At 37.6% G+C, this 16,631-nt stretch overlaps 1 protein-coding gene across 4 annotated transcripts in view; it reads right to left on the minus strand.

The window, feature by feature from the left end:
• LOC145690519 (acyl-coenzyme A thioesterase 13-like) overlaps positions 1 to 15,716 on the minus strand; it is a 95,515-nt gene extending 79,799 nt beyond the window's left edge. For all 4 annotated transcript variants that reach the window (XM_081765477.1, XM_081765478.1, XM_081765476.1 and 1 more), the window contains exon 1: positions 15,581 to 15,716. In XM_081765477.1, the coding sequence (XP_081621603.1) occupies positions 15,581 to 15,670 (90 nt within the window). In that variant the 5' untranslated portion in view covers positions 15,671 to 15,716. The remainder of the gene's footprint in view (positions 1 to 15,580) is intronic.
• Between the last annotated feature and the right edge of the window lie 915 nt (positions 15,717 to 16,631).

Consider the following 16,631-nt stretch of genomic DNA (forward strand, 5'->3'; position numbering starts at 1 on the left):
CGATCTTCAGCTTCCTCTTTTAACTCCCAATATTTTCTCCTATCTTCCAAATCATCGATCAGCTGTGTTCTTCTTCCTATTCCTCACTTCCCTTCCATCTTTCCTTCTATGGCGGGTGGAGAAGAATATTTCTTCGCAAGATGTGTCCAATCCAATTGGCCTTTCTACAAAAGATGGTGGCTAGAAGTGTCCTCTTTTCTTCTATCCGTTTTAAACATCTTCGTTTGTTGCTCTCTCTGTCCATTTTATTTTCTCCATCTTCCTCCAACACCACATTTCGAAGCTCTCCAAAGATTTCCTCTCTAACTTCCGTTATGTCCAAGGCTCTGAACCATACAGTCCAATGCTCCATATATAGCACTTGACCAACTTCTTCTTAAATCCAATATTGAGCCTGCTAGTTAAGAGTGATCTTTTCTTGTTGAATTCTTCTTTAGCTATGGCAATTCTTGACCTGATCTCTTTGGTGCAGTAAGCGTTTCTCGTCAAAATACTTCCCAGATACTAGAAATTATCAACCTCTTCAAGTTCTCTTTGTTCTACTCTGATCCGTAAGGGCGTGTTTCCACGGGATATTCTCATGACTTTCGACTTTTCGATGTTAATTTCCATCCATGTCAACTATTTTGTCAATCATCTCCTGTAGTCCTCCTTCGGTTTTAGCTATTATAACCGTATCATCTGTATACCTGATCTTGTTAATGATCTGCCCTCCAATCTTGAAATCTCCAATTCCCATCAATGCTTCCTTCATTAAACATTCACTGTAAATGTTGAATAATTGGGGCGACAAACTAAATCCTTGTTTGACTCCTCTTCCAATCTCCACACTATTGGTTTCTCCTTCATTCAAGCGCAGCTTCACTCGTTGTCCTGTGTACAGGTTTTGAATGAGTCGTCGATCTCTCCAGTTGACTTCGATTTCTTTAAGTATTTTCAGAAGTTTCGTCCAACTGACTCAGTCGAAAGCTTTTCGCCAGTCGATGAAGCACAAACACAACTCTTCTTTTACATCAAGAATTCTTTTTGATATAACTCTCATCAATCCAATAGCATCTCTGGTGCCTTTTCCTTTCCGGAATCCAAATTGATCTTCTTCTAACCTCTCATCTATCTTACTTTCCAGCCGCCTATTCAGTATGCGTGCAATGATCTTTCCAGTATAGGAAATCAGGCTAATGGTTCTGTGATCGCTGCACTTCTTTGCTTGCTTTTTCTTGGCCAATTCAATCATTGTAACATCAAGAAAATCCTTTGACCATTCTCCACTCAGGTAGATCTTGTTAATAAGTGAAGTCAGTACTTTCATTGCGTTGTCTCCTAATCCCTTGAGCAAATCTACTGGTATGTCGTTGTCTCCAGTGGCCTTTCTCCTTCGCATGTCTTTGATTGCTTGTACTACTTCACTTTTCAATATACTGAGTCCTTTTTCATCATCATCCACCTCTTTCTCTTCTTCGATCGCAATATCTTTGGGGTGGTTCTTCTGATCATACAGATCTTTTATGTATTCCTCCCAAATTCTAAGGATTCTTTGATGGTCAGTGGTTACATTATCTTCTTGATCTTTGATCCCGAACGTTCATATACTTTTATTAGCTTTCTCGCCTAATTCTTGTGCTTTCTGGTACATCAGATCATATCTGCCGCGCCGTTGAAGTTCCATTATTTCTTCACATATCTGTTCCATGTACTTTTCTTTGGCTTTGTCTACCTCTCTTCTCAATTCATTATTAAGCCTTCTGCATTCCTTGATGTCCGTGGTTTTCGCCCTTCTGCGTTCTTCCAACTTCTTAAGCAATGCTTCAGTTACCCATGGTTTTCTCGGTGCTCTTTCATCCTGCCAATGTTATTATGGAGTGTGTCAAATAGAATCTGTTTAACTTTTCCCCAACTATTCTCTATATTGTCAACCACATCGCCAATTGCACATAATTTTTCTTCAATTTCTTCTTTTACATCATCGTCGATATTTCTTAGTCGCTCCAAGTTCCATTTTCGATTTCTCTTCCTCTTTTTCTTGATCGACTTTAACCAGGTTTGTACACCAGATTGTGATCCGAATCAATGTCCGCTCCTGGCAGTGTCTTCGCGTCTCGTACACTATTCCTGAAACGTTGCTTCACAAGAACGTAGTCGATTTGGTAGCGTTTCGTATCTCCTGGAATTTTTCACGTGTACAGCTTGGTTTTTCTTTTCTTAAACCACGTGTTAATCATCACCAGATCATGTTGCCTATTGAAATCCATAAGTATTTGACCTTGTTCGTTTCTTCTACCTAGTCCAAACGGTCCCACTACCTTATTCTCAGCTCCTCCTCTACTACGCTGTTGAAGTCTCCCATTACTACGGCGTTGACCTTACCCCTTCCTTCCTGACGCAATATGTCACTAATCTGATCATACATCACTTCTACTTCATTATAATCATGGCCGGTTGTTAGTATATACACTTGTATTATCACAATATCCACTGGTTTTGCATGTAGTTTTACAAACATCAAGCGGTCACTGACAGTATTCCACTTTGGTTACACTTCTTGCTACTTCGTTCTTCATTGCTATCGCGACACCATTCTCGCCCTTATCGCCTCCCGAATAGTATATTCTGTAATTTCCCGATATTATCTCATCTTTCCCTGGACATCTCACTTCACTCAAGCCAGCTATGTCCACTTTACATTTGTCCATTTCCACTTTTAAATTTTCAAGTTTTCCCTCACGTCGTAGAGTCCGTACGTTCCAGGTTCCTATGCTGAAATGAAAGTTATTATTTTCTCCTCTGATGATTCTTCCCGGAGCAGTCCCCACCCGGAGATCCGAACGGGGGACTATTTTACCTCCGGAATATTTTACCTCAGGAAGAACCCTCATATTTATTTATTCTCCTCCTTCGTCCCTTCTGGGAAAAAGATAATGTGGTAGTATTCCCATTTCCTTTTCACATCTCCATGCTGTTGACTATCTAGTGGTTCATCCGCCTTTTAGGACAGTTTCTCCTCCTAAAGACAAGAAGATGCCCTGACCTCCACCCGCTCTCCGAGAAAGCCGTTGGCACTTGGTACAAGCTGACTCCTTATCCCGGGAGTCGATCTTTCCCCACCTACGTTAGCCGTCAAAGACGTTGCCCGCTTTCTCCCGCGAGGAGGTGTAGGTTGAGATTTTCCCTTCGTTTAGGATGAGACCCGAAGGCTTTTCTCAAACCTCTCCAGTACTTTTAGAAAGCATGATGATTTAGAAATATAATTTGGCAAAAACGTGAAATATCTTGTCTAGAGTTCAATCTGTTGGTTAAGTTACTTTTAAAATGTATCGCGTTACTTTGTCATTAACTTTTCCTTATATACAGTATATGACACAAGTTACACTAGGTGATAATTGTTACTTATATAACTCATAGTCGGTTCGGAAGTAGCGCGCTATTTGTGGCGAAGCTACAAATTTTGTAGCTCTAGATGTAGCGGCGCTACAAGTCTAAACCTGTAGCTGAGCTACATATTTTTATAGTGTGTAGCGAATTTTGCATTAAAGCTTCAAATAAATCTTTTCCAGGACGCAAAAATATTTTGCAACTCCAACATTTTTTCACAATTTTTAGTAAATTTTTATATGATGATAGGGAGAAAATATGATTGTTTTCTAATTTCTGTCTCCAATTATTTTGCAACATTATTACAAGAAAATTTTCTGAAATAAATTGCATAGTGACGATCGGTCAAAAGGATAGTAATGACTCTTAAAACAGACCTATATGCCATTCTAGCAGCGAAAGTATATACATTTTTCAGGGAGGGGTAATATATATATACTTTAAAAAGAGCAGACAAAATGCATACGTTACTGTGAAATGCAAATTGACAGACAAAGCTTTTATGTAATATTTTAACCAAAGTTTTAAGTTCAGTTACGCATGTAAATGTCATGACATATATTATAATGCATGATGCAAGTAAACTGTATTTGTGACAAGAGCTTAATTAGAGAATACGTTTCTGGAAAACTAAAGCGTTTTTCACAGTCCTTTGCACCTTTCAAAAACAAACCGCGTAACTTGATGTTTTATCACTGCGCGCACGACTATTTGCTGATTGGTGAAGAGGAAATTGTTTAATCTGTTTCCCGCAATATTTCTGCTGCAGCACGTGCATGTATTTCTGCTACTGCGATGTGCATTACTCGTGTCACTCTCACACAATTGCCGTAATATAGTGCAAAATACCCAATACTATATAATCCCTCCTCCTTTAAGAGCAACTGAACATTGTTATTTTTCTCCAAACTGTAATTATAGATGAAATTACAATGAGTTATGTCAAATTGTCAACTGAACGATAAAGAGAAGGTACTGGTATGTAACAGCAAGCATATTTATCATTATGGGAAATTATTTCTTTTTCATGTATTACCTAAATCATTAAGCATATCCATGAAAAACAGATGGTACTTTTCCCCCTTTAGTTCAATTTATTGATGTGCTTTCTTAACATGCGAATGTACAAATACTAACTTCAGTACTACAAAGTAAGTAAATAAATATTCTATGAGAACATGAAAATTAGCTATTATAGGTCTTAATTTTCTTCAAGTGAATTGAACAACGTTGATATCGTTAGATAAAGTATTTGCTTTTCTTCTGCACTTGCGGGTTTGCCTTGTTTATGTTTAACAGAATAACTCGGAGCAGCAGGTAACCTATTGGCTTCCTTGGGCGACATCTTTAAATTGTGGCGCGCACTTCTTGTGCTTTCTCATTTGTTGTAAGTTTTTCCTTACAAATTCAATTTTGGTTCAAGATTTTGATCCCATATAGATACATACTTTGAGTCGAAACCTAAATGTTCTTGCTGTGCCTTAATACATGAATTACCATAATACATTGCATTTGTTGTGTACTATTTGCTCATGGAAGAATAAACTGTTATTAGTATCAGCTTCAATGTTGCTAACTCATAGTTATTTTTCAGTTTTTCACAAAGAATTGTTGTCAAACAGTTGTGTCGTTTCATGAGAATGGGCTAAGAAAATGAAAAAGAGAAATCAAGTGAACTCGCTGTTCTTATTGAAGATAATAAGTTCCTTATAGTATTTCAGATCCTTGTTTGACCTTTCATTAGAGATGAGGAAATAGTCAATTAAAAAAAAAAAGAGAGAGTGTGTGTGTGTGTGTGTGAGAGGGAGATAGAAGTTAAAGAGGATAAAACCTGTTTTAGTGATTCACTACGAAGTAATATGAGGCTAATTTTTTCAGTTATAATTTCTATATCGCCTTTTTAAAATGCGATCAGAATAAATGACCATTTAAAAGATGCAAAAAACGAATATTCGGTGCCAGAAATGAAATAATGTACAAATGAATCTTCAACATTTAAGAATTTTTATAATATTGGATAGGAATGTTCATAACTTTTGAGTCTTATATTTTTCTGTCTGCAGTGAAATTAAGAGGAGGTACTATGTGCATGTTAAATAATTGTCTTTGTTCCTATGTAGAATCTAAAAAGTTTCTTGGAATTTGTTGAATAAGATGTCGATAGAGTCTTCATACTCTCATGACTGATATTAGTTTATGGCGTAACTTTTCTGTTATATATCAAATGAAAGGATAAGTCACGAGGATTCAAAATATATTTTATAGGTATTTTATTACATATAACAAAGGAAATAAAATAATAAATTCTCTATTCAATAAATAAGTAAACTCAGTAGTTTTCAAGTTCTTGCAGAATGAACAATTGCTTGTTCCAAACACTCGCTCGCCTATAATGGAAACGTACAAGGAGCTCAATTTTGAAATGAAATGAAATGAAATATTTCGAGTTTTACGTCCCACGTTTATGCAGACTAGGCTAAAGGAGACGGTGATGATGAAAACATGAATGAAATGTTGGAATGAAGAAAGTGGGAGGAAACTGAAGGACCCAGAGGAAACCCACGCACACGGTGTTTGCCTACCACAAGCTTCACTTGGCGCAAACTGGGATCGAGCCAGAAACCCCATGTGCCAGAGGTGAACGCTCTACCACTGAGCTACCGCGGCCCCCCAAGAGCTCAATTTTGAATAGAAGTCGTGAGTACAACTGTACATGTTTCTAGATCTGATAATTAACTTCTTTGTGGCTATATGATCCGCGTACTCGTCGTCGGGCGGGAGACCCGCGTTCGATTTTCGGAGGAAGTTCATGTAGTTCGGATCACTCGTTCGACTGTAGGTCCAAATCTCATAGAACCTTGTGTTGAAGGGGACTATAAACTTTAATCCATCCATCCAACCATAGATCTGCTAGTAGGAATACTAAGTCATCATGTAATAGTGGCTCCGAATCCTAACATTTTAGGTAGATTCTCAGCTAGAGGAAACGTTAGGAGTGGGAATAGTAAGTTTTAGTTGTAATTTACAGTTCTAGAAGGAATTTAACGTTCTGCCCTTCTTTCTTCTGGTGCATGTCTGCGTTTACATAGTAGTTGTAAGATTCAGGAGAGCAGTGCGCACGCCACTGCAAACGAGAGAAAATGGTTCCTGATTCTCCTATCACAAGACCATGCCATTTCATTTTTAATCTCATTGTTTTTTCCCATTCAGTTTGTTTATTTCTTAGCACAAAATTACATATAACATTTTTTGTTTAATTAGTTGGCAACATTTGTGCACTGCAGTCTGCATTGTTTACAAGGGGTGCAAAGCTTCGTGAAAATCAGAATAGCGAGCTTCAATTTTTATCATGTAGCTGTGAAGCAGCTACTTTTGAAAAATAACTTTCTGATCTCTGCTCATACTAAAATAATGTTAGCAAATGGTGAATATACTGTATATTTACCTTCTACGTGTGCCTCTCGGGTCTACTCTACGCAATCTTGCTTTCCTCGATCTCAACGAGCGATAGAAGAAAATTTATCACCTTTCTCAGTTGGTTTTCTGTATGCTCAGAAAACTGTTAAAGTTAAGGATATGATTTAGAGTACTCGGGTCATAACCAAAGAAAGGACATGAAAACCATGACCCTACTCACCTGAACCGATAAAAACTACTAAACACTGCTTAAATCGATTAATTCTTTACGATAGCTACGCAAAACCTTTATCGAGTTGGAAATAGTTGTGTCAACCGGCTCGGCTCGAGCCCTGAGCCACCGGCGCAGCTTGAACTCTGGCTCGGTTCAACTGAGCCAACAGCACGAGTCGGGTCGATTGGAAAGAGCCATTGGCTCGGTTCGGCTCGGCTCAGGTGAGCCATTGGCTAGAACCGGGTCGGTTGAGATGAGCTACCGGCTCGGTTCGGCTCGACTCAGCTAGGTTCAGATAAGCCATCAGCTCGAGCTTTGCTCGGTTGGGGTGAGCGATCAGCTCAGGTAAGCCATTGGCTCGAGCCGGCACGGTTGGATGAGCTGTTGGCTCGGCTCACTTCTCAGTTCGGCTCGGAACCGGACAACACTACTATTTGGAACCTGAAAAACACCGATTTGAAAGCAGTAGAGAAAACATCTCATCTCCACTCGCAAAATACACATGAGAGATTGTTCGGGGTAAGATGATGGCCAATGTTTCTTGAAACTGAGGTCATTCTAGCAAACAGTGATACTACTGAGAACTATTAAGACATTTAAGTGAAAAAATGTGAGATCGTTGTGAAAACCTATCTAAAATGGTTCTGATACACCAAGATAACATGTAACCAGCGCCGTAACTTAGATTTTTTCTGGGGGGAAGCATTAATGACCGTGGTAGGGCCCTATAGAAAAGTTGTTTTTCTTATTCTTGGGCCCCATCTTTCTCTTACACTTTATGGACCCGCGGAGTCTGTGGGCCCTCCCACACGACAAGGTCTGTGGTTCGATTAGTTGCGCACCTGAGCCCGTTTCATACATGACAAATTAATTAAGGGGACAATATTGACAAATCTCAAAGTCATACTAATACATATTATTTCTAAGGCACCTAATAGTAGACATTTTTTACTGAAATGAGCCTTAGACTCACTTTTCATTTATTTACCTTTAGTGTGCTGTTTTCCTCCTGGACTCTTGAACTCCGGATTTATTTTGAGGTTTATGAAAATCTTACGGATCGATGCAAGAAGTAATTTGCACTAAGGAAGAATCACACTGGGATATACCTAGGTATAGAAAAGGTTTTAGACCTGTACACCTTCTTATTTTTGGATAAATTAGAAAGTTGTCCATCACATCCGTGTAATACATATACTATAAAAGTTTGAGGCAAAAATAAATGAAAAATTACAAAATGAAAAAAAAGTAAGAGCATCGAGTAGGATTCGAACCAGGTTCAAAAGTACTAAATACGCACAGAAAGCAAGAACTTAACACGCATGGCTATCGAAACAACTCTGAAGTTGCATTCCTATTTCATGAATAGAGGACGAACTCCTTAACAACTCTTCCTCCTTTCTTTAACGAATATTGTGGTCAAAAAGCGTGTGTGCTTTACTTTCAACCAAGTTTTCTGCATTTACCCCGTACTATGAGATGTTCTAAATGTATCATTACATTAAGTTATAAAAAGAGAACTGAGTATTTCAAACAGCAAACTGTGAGCTGTGTTGGGAAGTCTCGTTATTTTTTTCTGTTGACTTTCCCTACCATTACGTCGACTGCGCTGTTGCCAAACTTACAAAAAAAAAAAAATTAAGGGACTTAGAAAAATTCGGGCATGCAATTATATTTTGGGAGAAGTGTACACACCAGAAATTTATAGTTTAATCAAAGCCAATAAAGCTTCTTTTCGAACATTTAAATTAAATTTGCTCCTTGCTGAATATGGACATTCAGTTCTAAGCTTGTCCCCGTATCCTGATCTAAACCCAATAGAGTTGATTTGGGCTGGAGTCAAAGAATATATAGCAGCAAGAAATACTACTTTTTCCATTAACGATGCAATGAAACTCGCCAGAGAGAAGCTTACAATTATAACAGCGGAAGAGTGGAAGGCAAAGTGTGATAAAACACAAAGATGTGACAAGCATATTTGCAAATGGAGCTTCAGTTAGACGTTCTTACTGAAAACATTCCAATAAACTTGGCCGAGGATAGTGGAAGTAATAGTGACTCCTCAGAAGAAAGTGATGATGAGACGGAAGACTATGATGATGAGATAGATTGTATGGATAGTATAGAGCCTTTATAAATACCTGAAGCTACAGGTAAGCCTATCGTGATATATATAAGTTACGTTAAGAAGTTATTATCCATTGTTTTTACTTATGTTCGAGGTTAATATCAGCATGAGTTAGAAAAGCTACCAAAAAGTCTTCTCTCTTTCCGCTGTCACCCTCGCAGCGGATGGCGTTCTTCCTGGGGCGCGGTAATTTTGGCACCGGAAATTTTGGCACCAGTACTTTTGACACGGTAATTTTAGCACCGGTAATTTTGGCACCAAGAAACGAAGCAAACGGAAATTTTGGCACCATTTATAATTGAAGTACAGAAAATGTGAGGAAATACTCTGACTGTAATAGATATTTAAATTCACGTGTTATTAACTAGGACTGTTCCAGCGCGACGAATCAAACCAGTAACGAATGTACAGTCAGCGACAAAATTTCTTTCTCTTCTGTAAAATTTATTTGCGTGTAACTTTGGAATTGATGGACTGATTTGAGAAGTTTTCTGTAATTTATGGAAAACTGTATCTTCTTTGAGGTGCTGAAGACTGCATTATGTTCACTGCACTGGGTTTGTATTTTACTTTCAAGTGCAAACAGTAACAGCTGATTCGAACCACGGAAATTGAAGTACAGAGAAAAAAATATAGAAAATACTCTGGATATAATAGATATTTACGTTCACATGCTAATGACTAGAACTGTATCAGCACGAATAATGAAACCAGCGACGAATGTACAAACACCAGTAAAAGGTAATATTGGTAGCTTCATTAGGTATTCAAAGCAAGTCAAAATGGAAATTGTTGAACTCTTAACTAAGAAAACTTAAATACACACTTACGCAAGAAAAATTAACAAATCAATAAATGAATTTCAATAATACATGATTTGCAATAATATATGGTTCACAATAATCCCAACTGTAAAACATTGCTCGTGGAAAGTTTCGATGGAAAGAATCTCGGTGTAATCTCCTCTGCAAAATAAATTGGTACATTAACATCTATTATATCCAGAGTGTTTTCTAATTTTCTTTCTCTGTACTTCAATTTCCATGGTTCCAATTAGCTTTTACTGTTTGCACTTGAAAGTAAATTACAAACCCATTAGAGGGGGATTTTAACTTGCTTTGAATATATAATGAAACTGCCAATAGTACCTTTCCCGGTGTCAGTACTGTCAGTAAAAAAAGTTCTTTTCCTATGTTAAAATTTCTTCCGCGAATATCTCTCGAATGGACGAACAGATTTGAGTGCAATATTCAGGAACTTAAAGCACATATAGTTTTCGGTAAATTTCAGAGAACTACTCAAATCAGTCCATCAATTCCAAAGTTATAAGCAAAATAAATTTTACAGAAGAGAAAGAAATTTTGTCGCTGACTGTACATTCGTCACTAGTTTGATTCGTCGCGCTGGAGCAGTTCTAGCTAATAACATGTGAATTTAAATATCTATTACATTCAGAGTATTTTCTCATATTTTCTATACTTCTATTATAAATGGTGCCAAAATTTCCGTTTGCTTCTTTTCTTGGTGTCAAAATTACCGGTGCCAAAATTACCGTGTCAAAACTACTGGTGCCAAAATTTCCGGTGCCAAAATTTCCGCCTTTCGTTCTTCCTACCTTCCGCTTCTCATAGCCCATGCTATCTCTCGCGCACTGTATACAAAGTGAAGTGACGTGATTCAAGATATGCAAAGTTGAAGGCAGTATGTGAACTAAAGAAGCGGAATAAATAAAGTGTCGGTGAAGCAGCAAATGTACACTAAAAGATTATGTATTGTGTTAATGCTGGAATTGCGAGTAATAGCGGAGATGACAGACATTGTGTATATTAACGTATCGCCCCTTTGGGGCTTCACTGCGCTGGTTGCATTCGTACTTTATAGTGCCAACCTAGCATAAGTTGTGTAGTGTCTTTTGTGCACGTCCATACCCCAAAATGATTCTGTAATGTAAACAGTCGAATCGGTGAAAAAGAAGTATATAACTATTCAATAAATCTGTGTATGGATCCGTGCAATCGACCTGTACTGTTAATACTTTATTTGTTTATTGGTACATGTTGTTCCTATTACCGCGATTTGTTCACTTGAATCTTCTCAAATCTCTTGCAATCAGATCAGTGGATACTGTTTGTCATAAACTATAACTGGGTAAGAGTACACTTTGTGCAGAACAAGTGATTTTGGGTATCTTTTAATTTCTCCTCCAATCTTGCAAATATAATATCTCCATGTTACATCACAAAACAAAGCTGAGCGAGCGAAGGGAGTTAGAAGCCCCGCAGGGCTCGTTTAAATATTTGTTCTTATGAACGTTCTGCACAAAGTGCACTCTTGCCCTATAAACTCTTCCATAGTCGTACATGGTACAGATTTATCAAAATTATACGTTTGATATAGGGTAAGTTCGCCAATAGTCGACCGCCATCCAATAGTCGACCATTTTTGTTTATTATTGTGTATATAAAATATATCTAATGGTCTTTTGAAGTGGAAAGTGATTTACGATAAAGCTTGCATCATATACCACCAATGACAATCATTGTTTCCCTCTCCATTGGCCAGCTGGTCGTCTTTCACCGATAAATTTCGACGTATCTGTAGAATTACGACTCAGGTGCACAGTTTACGACAGCGTGTAATGGAAATCTTGTGCACCTGTCGTTTTTCGCTTTTCTGAGGATATAGATAGTACATGAGGTAAGAAATGTTTTTGTTACATAACTAAGTTATTCTAGAAGCTGTACAGTATAATTTGTCAATAACTGGAGAGTATTAAATGAAAAAATACATGTTAAAATGTGGTCGGAATTTGGCATTTTTTCTTTCCCATACAAACCAATTGTCGACCAAGGGTGGTCGATTATTGGATTATTTGAGAGTGCGCCAAATTGCTTCAAATTATTTCCTGTTTGGTATTAAGGTCTGTTTTTCAACACGCATGTATAAAATTTTTGATTTCGTGACATATTCCAAAAATCGACCGCCTGTTTCTCGTGTTGGTCGACTATTGGAATATTTCGTGCCACCTGTCGACCGCACTGTTTCATACTATGTTTCGCGTTTTGCTGACTGGAATTTGTTCAGTAACTTAGTTGAAAGTTTCTTTTTCTGACGATCTACTATTTCAATGTGAAACCAAGATTTTTTACACGAGAACAAGAAGCCCTCCTCGCTGGTCTAATGGGTATCACCCGTGCCTTTGGTGCTCTGTGTCCCGAGTTCAATTCGAAGCGGGAGAGCATAGAACAAATTAAAGCGATTCGAATATTACTATAAACTGTAGGTCCACGTCTCTACATAGTCTTGATCCTAAGAAGGGATTAAACCATAATAAACAAAGAAACAAGCAAACATACGAGAACAAGAAGAGTTTCCTGTACGTCTACCACGTCTCCCTAAATGAGAGAAATAATAATAATTTCTTGGAGACAGGTATCAGACACGTTGTTCAGTGCCTAGCCTGCTCGATTGCGAATTGGTATGGAGAGATCTGCGGGTTGAAACCCCAATGCCGGTTCTTCTGACAGATTTCTTAGGGGTTTTGTCAGTTATACCAGGCGCATGTCATAATGTTACCTACATAATAGGCTCTGGCCGACACCTTCGCTCATCCTTTTCCCTCCCCTATCCCGTCATGTGCAACAAATGCTTAAAGGACATAAATAAATTCAACAAAATTCAGGTAAGTGTTAACGTATGCTGCTTTGTAATAAAGTCCTGGGTTCAATTTTCCATGGGAATACAATTGGTTCGGAGCTCACGTTAAATTCTAGGTCTCACGTCCTTGGGACGTCATCACCATCCGATTAATCGCAATAAAAAAATATCGATTCACTTGACTCAGGTATTTTCAGGTCAGAACCTGCTTTCGGGAAGAACACTGAAATATTAAGATTATCAATATTGAAAAACAACTTTTGTTAATATATTCTTGATTACTTCTGCTTTATAATATAGCAATGCATTTTGTTGTTAGAAATATGGCGAACCATTTAAATTTTGTGCATTTTTGACAGATAGCATGGCTCCGGGATATAAAAGAAAATTTTTCCGCTATTCGGAATTTGATATGCAGTGCGCTTTAGAAGCTGTAAGAACAAAACAACTTTCAGTTATGTCTGCTCCAACAACAGAATCAGAGAGGCCTTTAATTATTCTGAGAAAGGAAGCGTCTATTCCAGAATTTGTGCCATCAAATGAGAAGAAAGGAAACACATCAACTACACTGAATGAAACTGAACCTATGAAGGATATTCGGCAAGATATTTATTCTTCCAAAGACCCTCCTACTGAAGCTTTGTTTTCTACAGAAGCACAGCAAGAAACAATGGACATTGAAAGCGATGCTGTTACTGTACCAAGTGAATCAAATTAGAAGAATATCGCAACAACACCTAAAACTATCAGACCAATATATATAACGCCAACTTTTAAAAAAGCATCTGTTCTGGCCTAAGAGTCCAGTCAAAAATCCTAAGAAGAAGGTAGAGAAGATACCGTTTGCAATTAGCTCAGAAGAATATCGCCGTGTACTGACTGCAAAACAAGAACAGAAGAAACTAGAGGAGGAAAAGAAACGCAAAAGGGATGAAAGAAAAGCAAAAAAGAGCAACAAACTGAAAAATCCAAAGAACGATCAAAGAAGACGACCACTGCTGGTATAGAAGAACATCACAATGAAGAAGATGTAATTGACGAAGGCGATGGAGCCATATGCGCAGGATGTGGAGTGATAAACGATTTTGCTTTGGAAAGTGAGGATAAATCAGTAGGTTTGGGGTCAATGTGATAAATGGTTCCATCTTCGGTGTACCGATTTATCTGGCTATGCATGGGAAGAACTTGCAGATAAGCTGTTCCTGCGCTCAGATTGTACCATATAAATGATTTGAATAAACAATCAGGAATTCACTGTTATTACATGAAAAGATAACTCAATGTGCTCAAGTAACTCAAAAGAGAAACCTAACACGGGAGAGAAACCTTATCATATATGAGACGATAACAAGACGTGCTGAAGTAACAAAGGAGAGAAATCTTATCATATATGAGAAGATAACTCGATGTGCTCAAGTAACACAGGAGAGAAGCCTTATCACATATGAGAAGATAACTCGATGTGCTCAAGTGACACAGGAGAGAAAACCTAACACCGGAGAGAAACATATTTCACACAGGAGAACAGTGAACCCTTAGGATTTTCTAAATTATTAGACATTTGTACTTTGTTTAGGATTTGTAAAACCGTAATATAAGTTATAAGATAACGTGTGCATATAACGCAGGAAAGAAGTCTTGTCTCACGTGGAGATTCTATTTAATATTCAAATCCATTATTCCAAATAAAGTAGGTATGTATCAAATCCCAATAATGTGATTCTTTCATTTATAATCACTAAGGAGAAAACCTTAATGAAAATTAAATAAAATCTATATAATCGTTTTGTCAAGTTCAAATCTCGCGAATAATACAATTTCGAAATATCACCTAAGGCAATCAATTACTTCTACGTGATAGAAACGATAGAAATTACGCGCGGTCGACTAATAGCATGAATGCGGTCGACTACTGAGCGATGATGGTCGACAAGTGGGAATTTTGATGAGTTTTCGTAAAATGTATTTTTATATCACTGCAAAACTTTAAAAGTGAGCAGTTAACACACGGCATGGTACAAAAGAACCCAAATAAAGCAAATAATTCACTTTTGTCGAATACTATGAAATCATCACGCTTTATAAGTGCTTAGAAGTAAGATTTTTTTTTTCAGCGGTCGACTATTGGCGAACTCACCCTATATGCCGCAAAATAGGTCCAGTATGCTACAGCTAGCTAGATCAGCTAAATAGGTACCATAGTGGACCTATTTTGCGTCATATATATCTGGCTAGTTAGCTGGGTTTCATATTTCTGGACAGGGCCGCGGTGGCTCAGTGGTAGAGCGTTCACCTCTGGTGCTTGGGGTACCGGGTTCGATCCCAGTCCCCGCCAAGTGAACTTTGTGGTGGACAAACACCGTGTGCGTGGGTTTTCTCGGGGTTCTCCCGTTTCCTCCCACTTTCTTGATTCCACCATTTCATTCATTACTCATCATCACCGTCTCCTTTAGCCTAACCGGCATAACCGTGGGACGTAAAACTTAAAGCTTTCATTTCATTTTCATATTTCTGGACCTCCACTTCGACTTTTAAACCATGCGTGTAACAAAAACCATTTGCCTTGCACTAAATTAATTTTAGTGAAATACAGAATTGAAATATTAACTTTTACTGCTATATGTATTTGAATTTGAATGTATAATTGCCAATCCTATTTAATAACAATCCAATACTACAACCTATTATATTTAATATTTACATTACCAGTACGCAATAAGGAGTGCAAAGGCAATTACGAAATTGTTATTTCTTAATATTCACGTTCCAGTTATTTAAATAAAGCATATCACTACCTTATCCATTACTCTATCAAAGCTCTTTCCCTCGACATTGTATTTCCAAATGCTACGTATTAGCTTCAAAGCATTATTGCCATTGGCCATGTCTTCTGCTACACGAACTGTGAGTAAACCTATTTCACGTGCAATATACTCAGTGTTGCCAACAAGTTAACATAAAATTACGCTAGATATTATCAAAACAAATTCCACAAATTCCTTGAAAAAAAAAACTGTGAAAATAGGACTTCCTCTATTAAAAAAAAATAATTTAAAAGAACATCGGGTACTAATTAAGAATAATCGTCACAAAAATGGTAATCTTACGGTTAAAATGAATGGGTGTACTACGTGAAAGGGGATTGTGTAGCATATTAAATTACACACGCGGAGGAATTTTTCACATGTAGGAAACCAGTATTTCATGTTTACAAGTTTGAATCCATTACAAGTAGAGTTGCCAACTTGCGGGATTTTACTGGAGAGTTCGTTTTTTGACCACCTTGTCCGGTGACCTGTACAACGTTAAATGTCCGAGATTTTCCCTCTCATTTAGCTCTTGTCTGTTTAGTTCAGATTATTTTGGAGTGACGAAAGGAATCGTTTGTCAATGAACATAGTTAAAGCAGAGCTTAGATATAATAAGCTATGATATCGATTTGTCGTGCGTGGAATTTGGTGAAGACTTGAAGACAGGAAAATTTACTGAACTTATCAAAACTGCTAAAGGTCAACAAAAGTGCATTTTCAAGAGCGCAGCTAGTACTACTTCATCAGCTACATCTTCCAATTAAATAATGCATCTAGATCCGATAAAAGTATGTATTTTGTTACGTAGAATCCAAATTTCGAAACCCCAGGACGATCGATTGTGTTATTTTTTTTTTTATATATATATATATGCGAAAAACTTTAGCGATTTTAGATAGGGAGAATACGCGTAACACAGCTATACAAAAAAAAAAAAGTTCTGTACAGCGTACTCGAGGGTATGGATTTGATATATTTTGGTACACAGAATACAAATTTACAAACCTCAGGACTATCGACCGTGTTTTGCTTTATG

Source organism: Thermobia domestica, chromosome 7, assembly GCF_964235325.1.
Source record: "Thermobia domestica chromosome 7, izTheDome1.hap1.1, whole genome shotgun sequence".
Classification (NCBI taxonomy): domain Eukaryota; kingdom Metazoa; phylum Arthropoda; class Insecta; order Zygentoma; family Lepismatidae; genus Thermobia; species Thermobia domestica.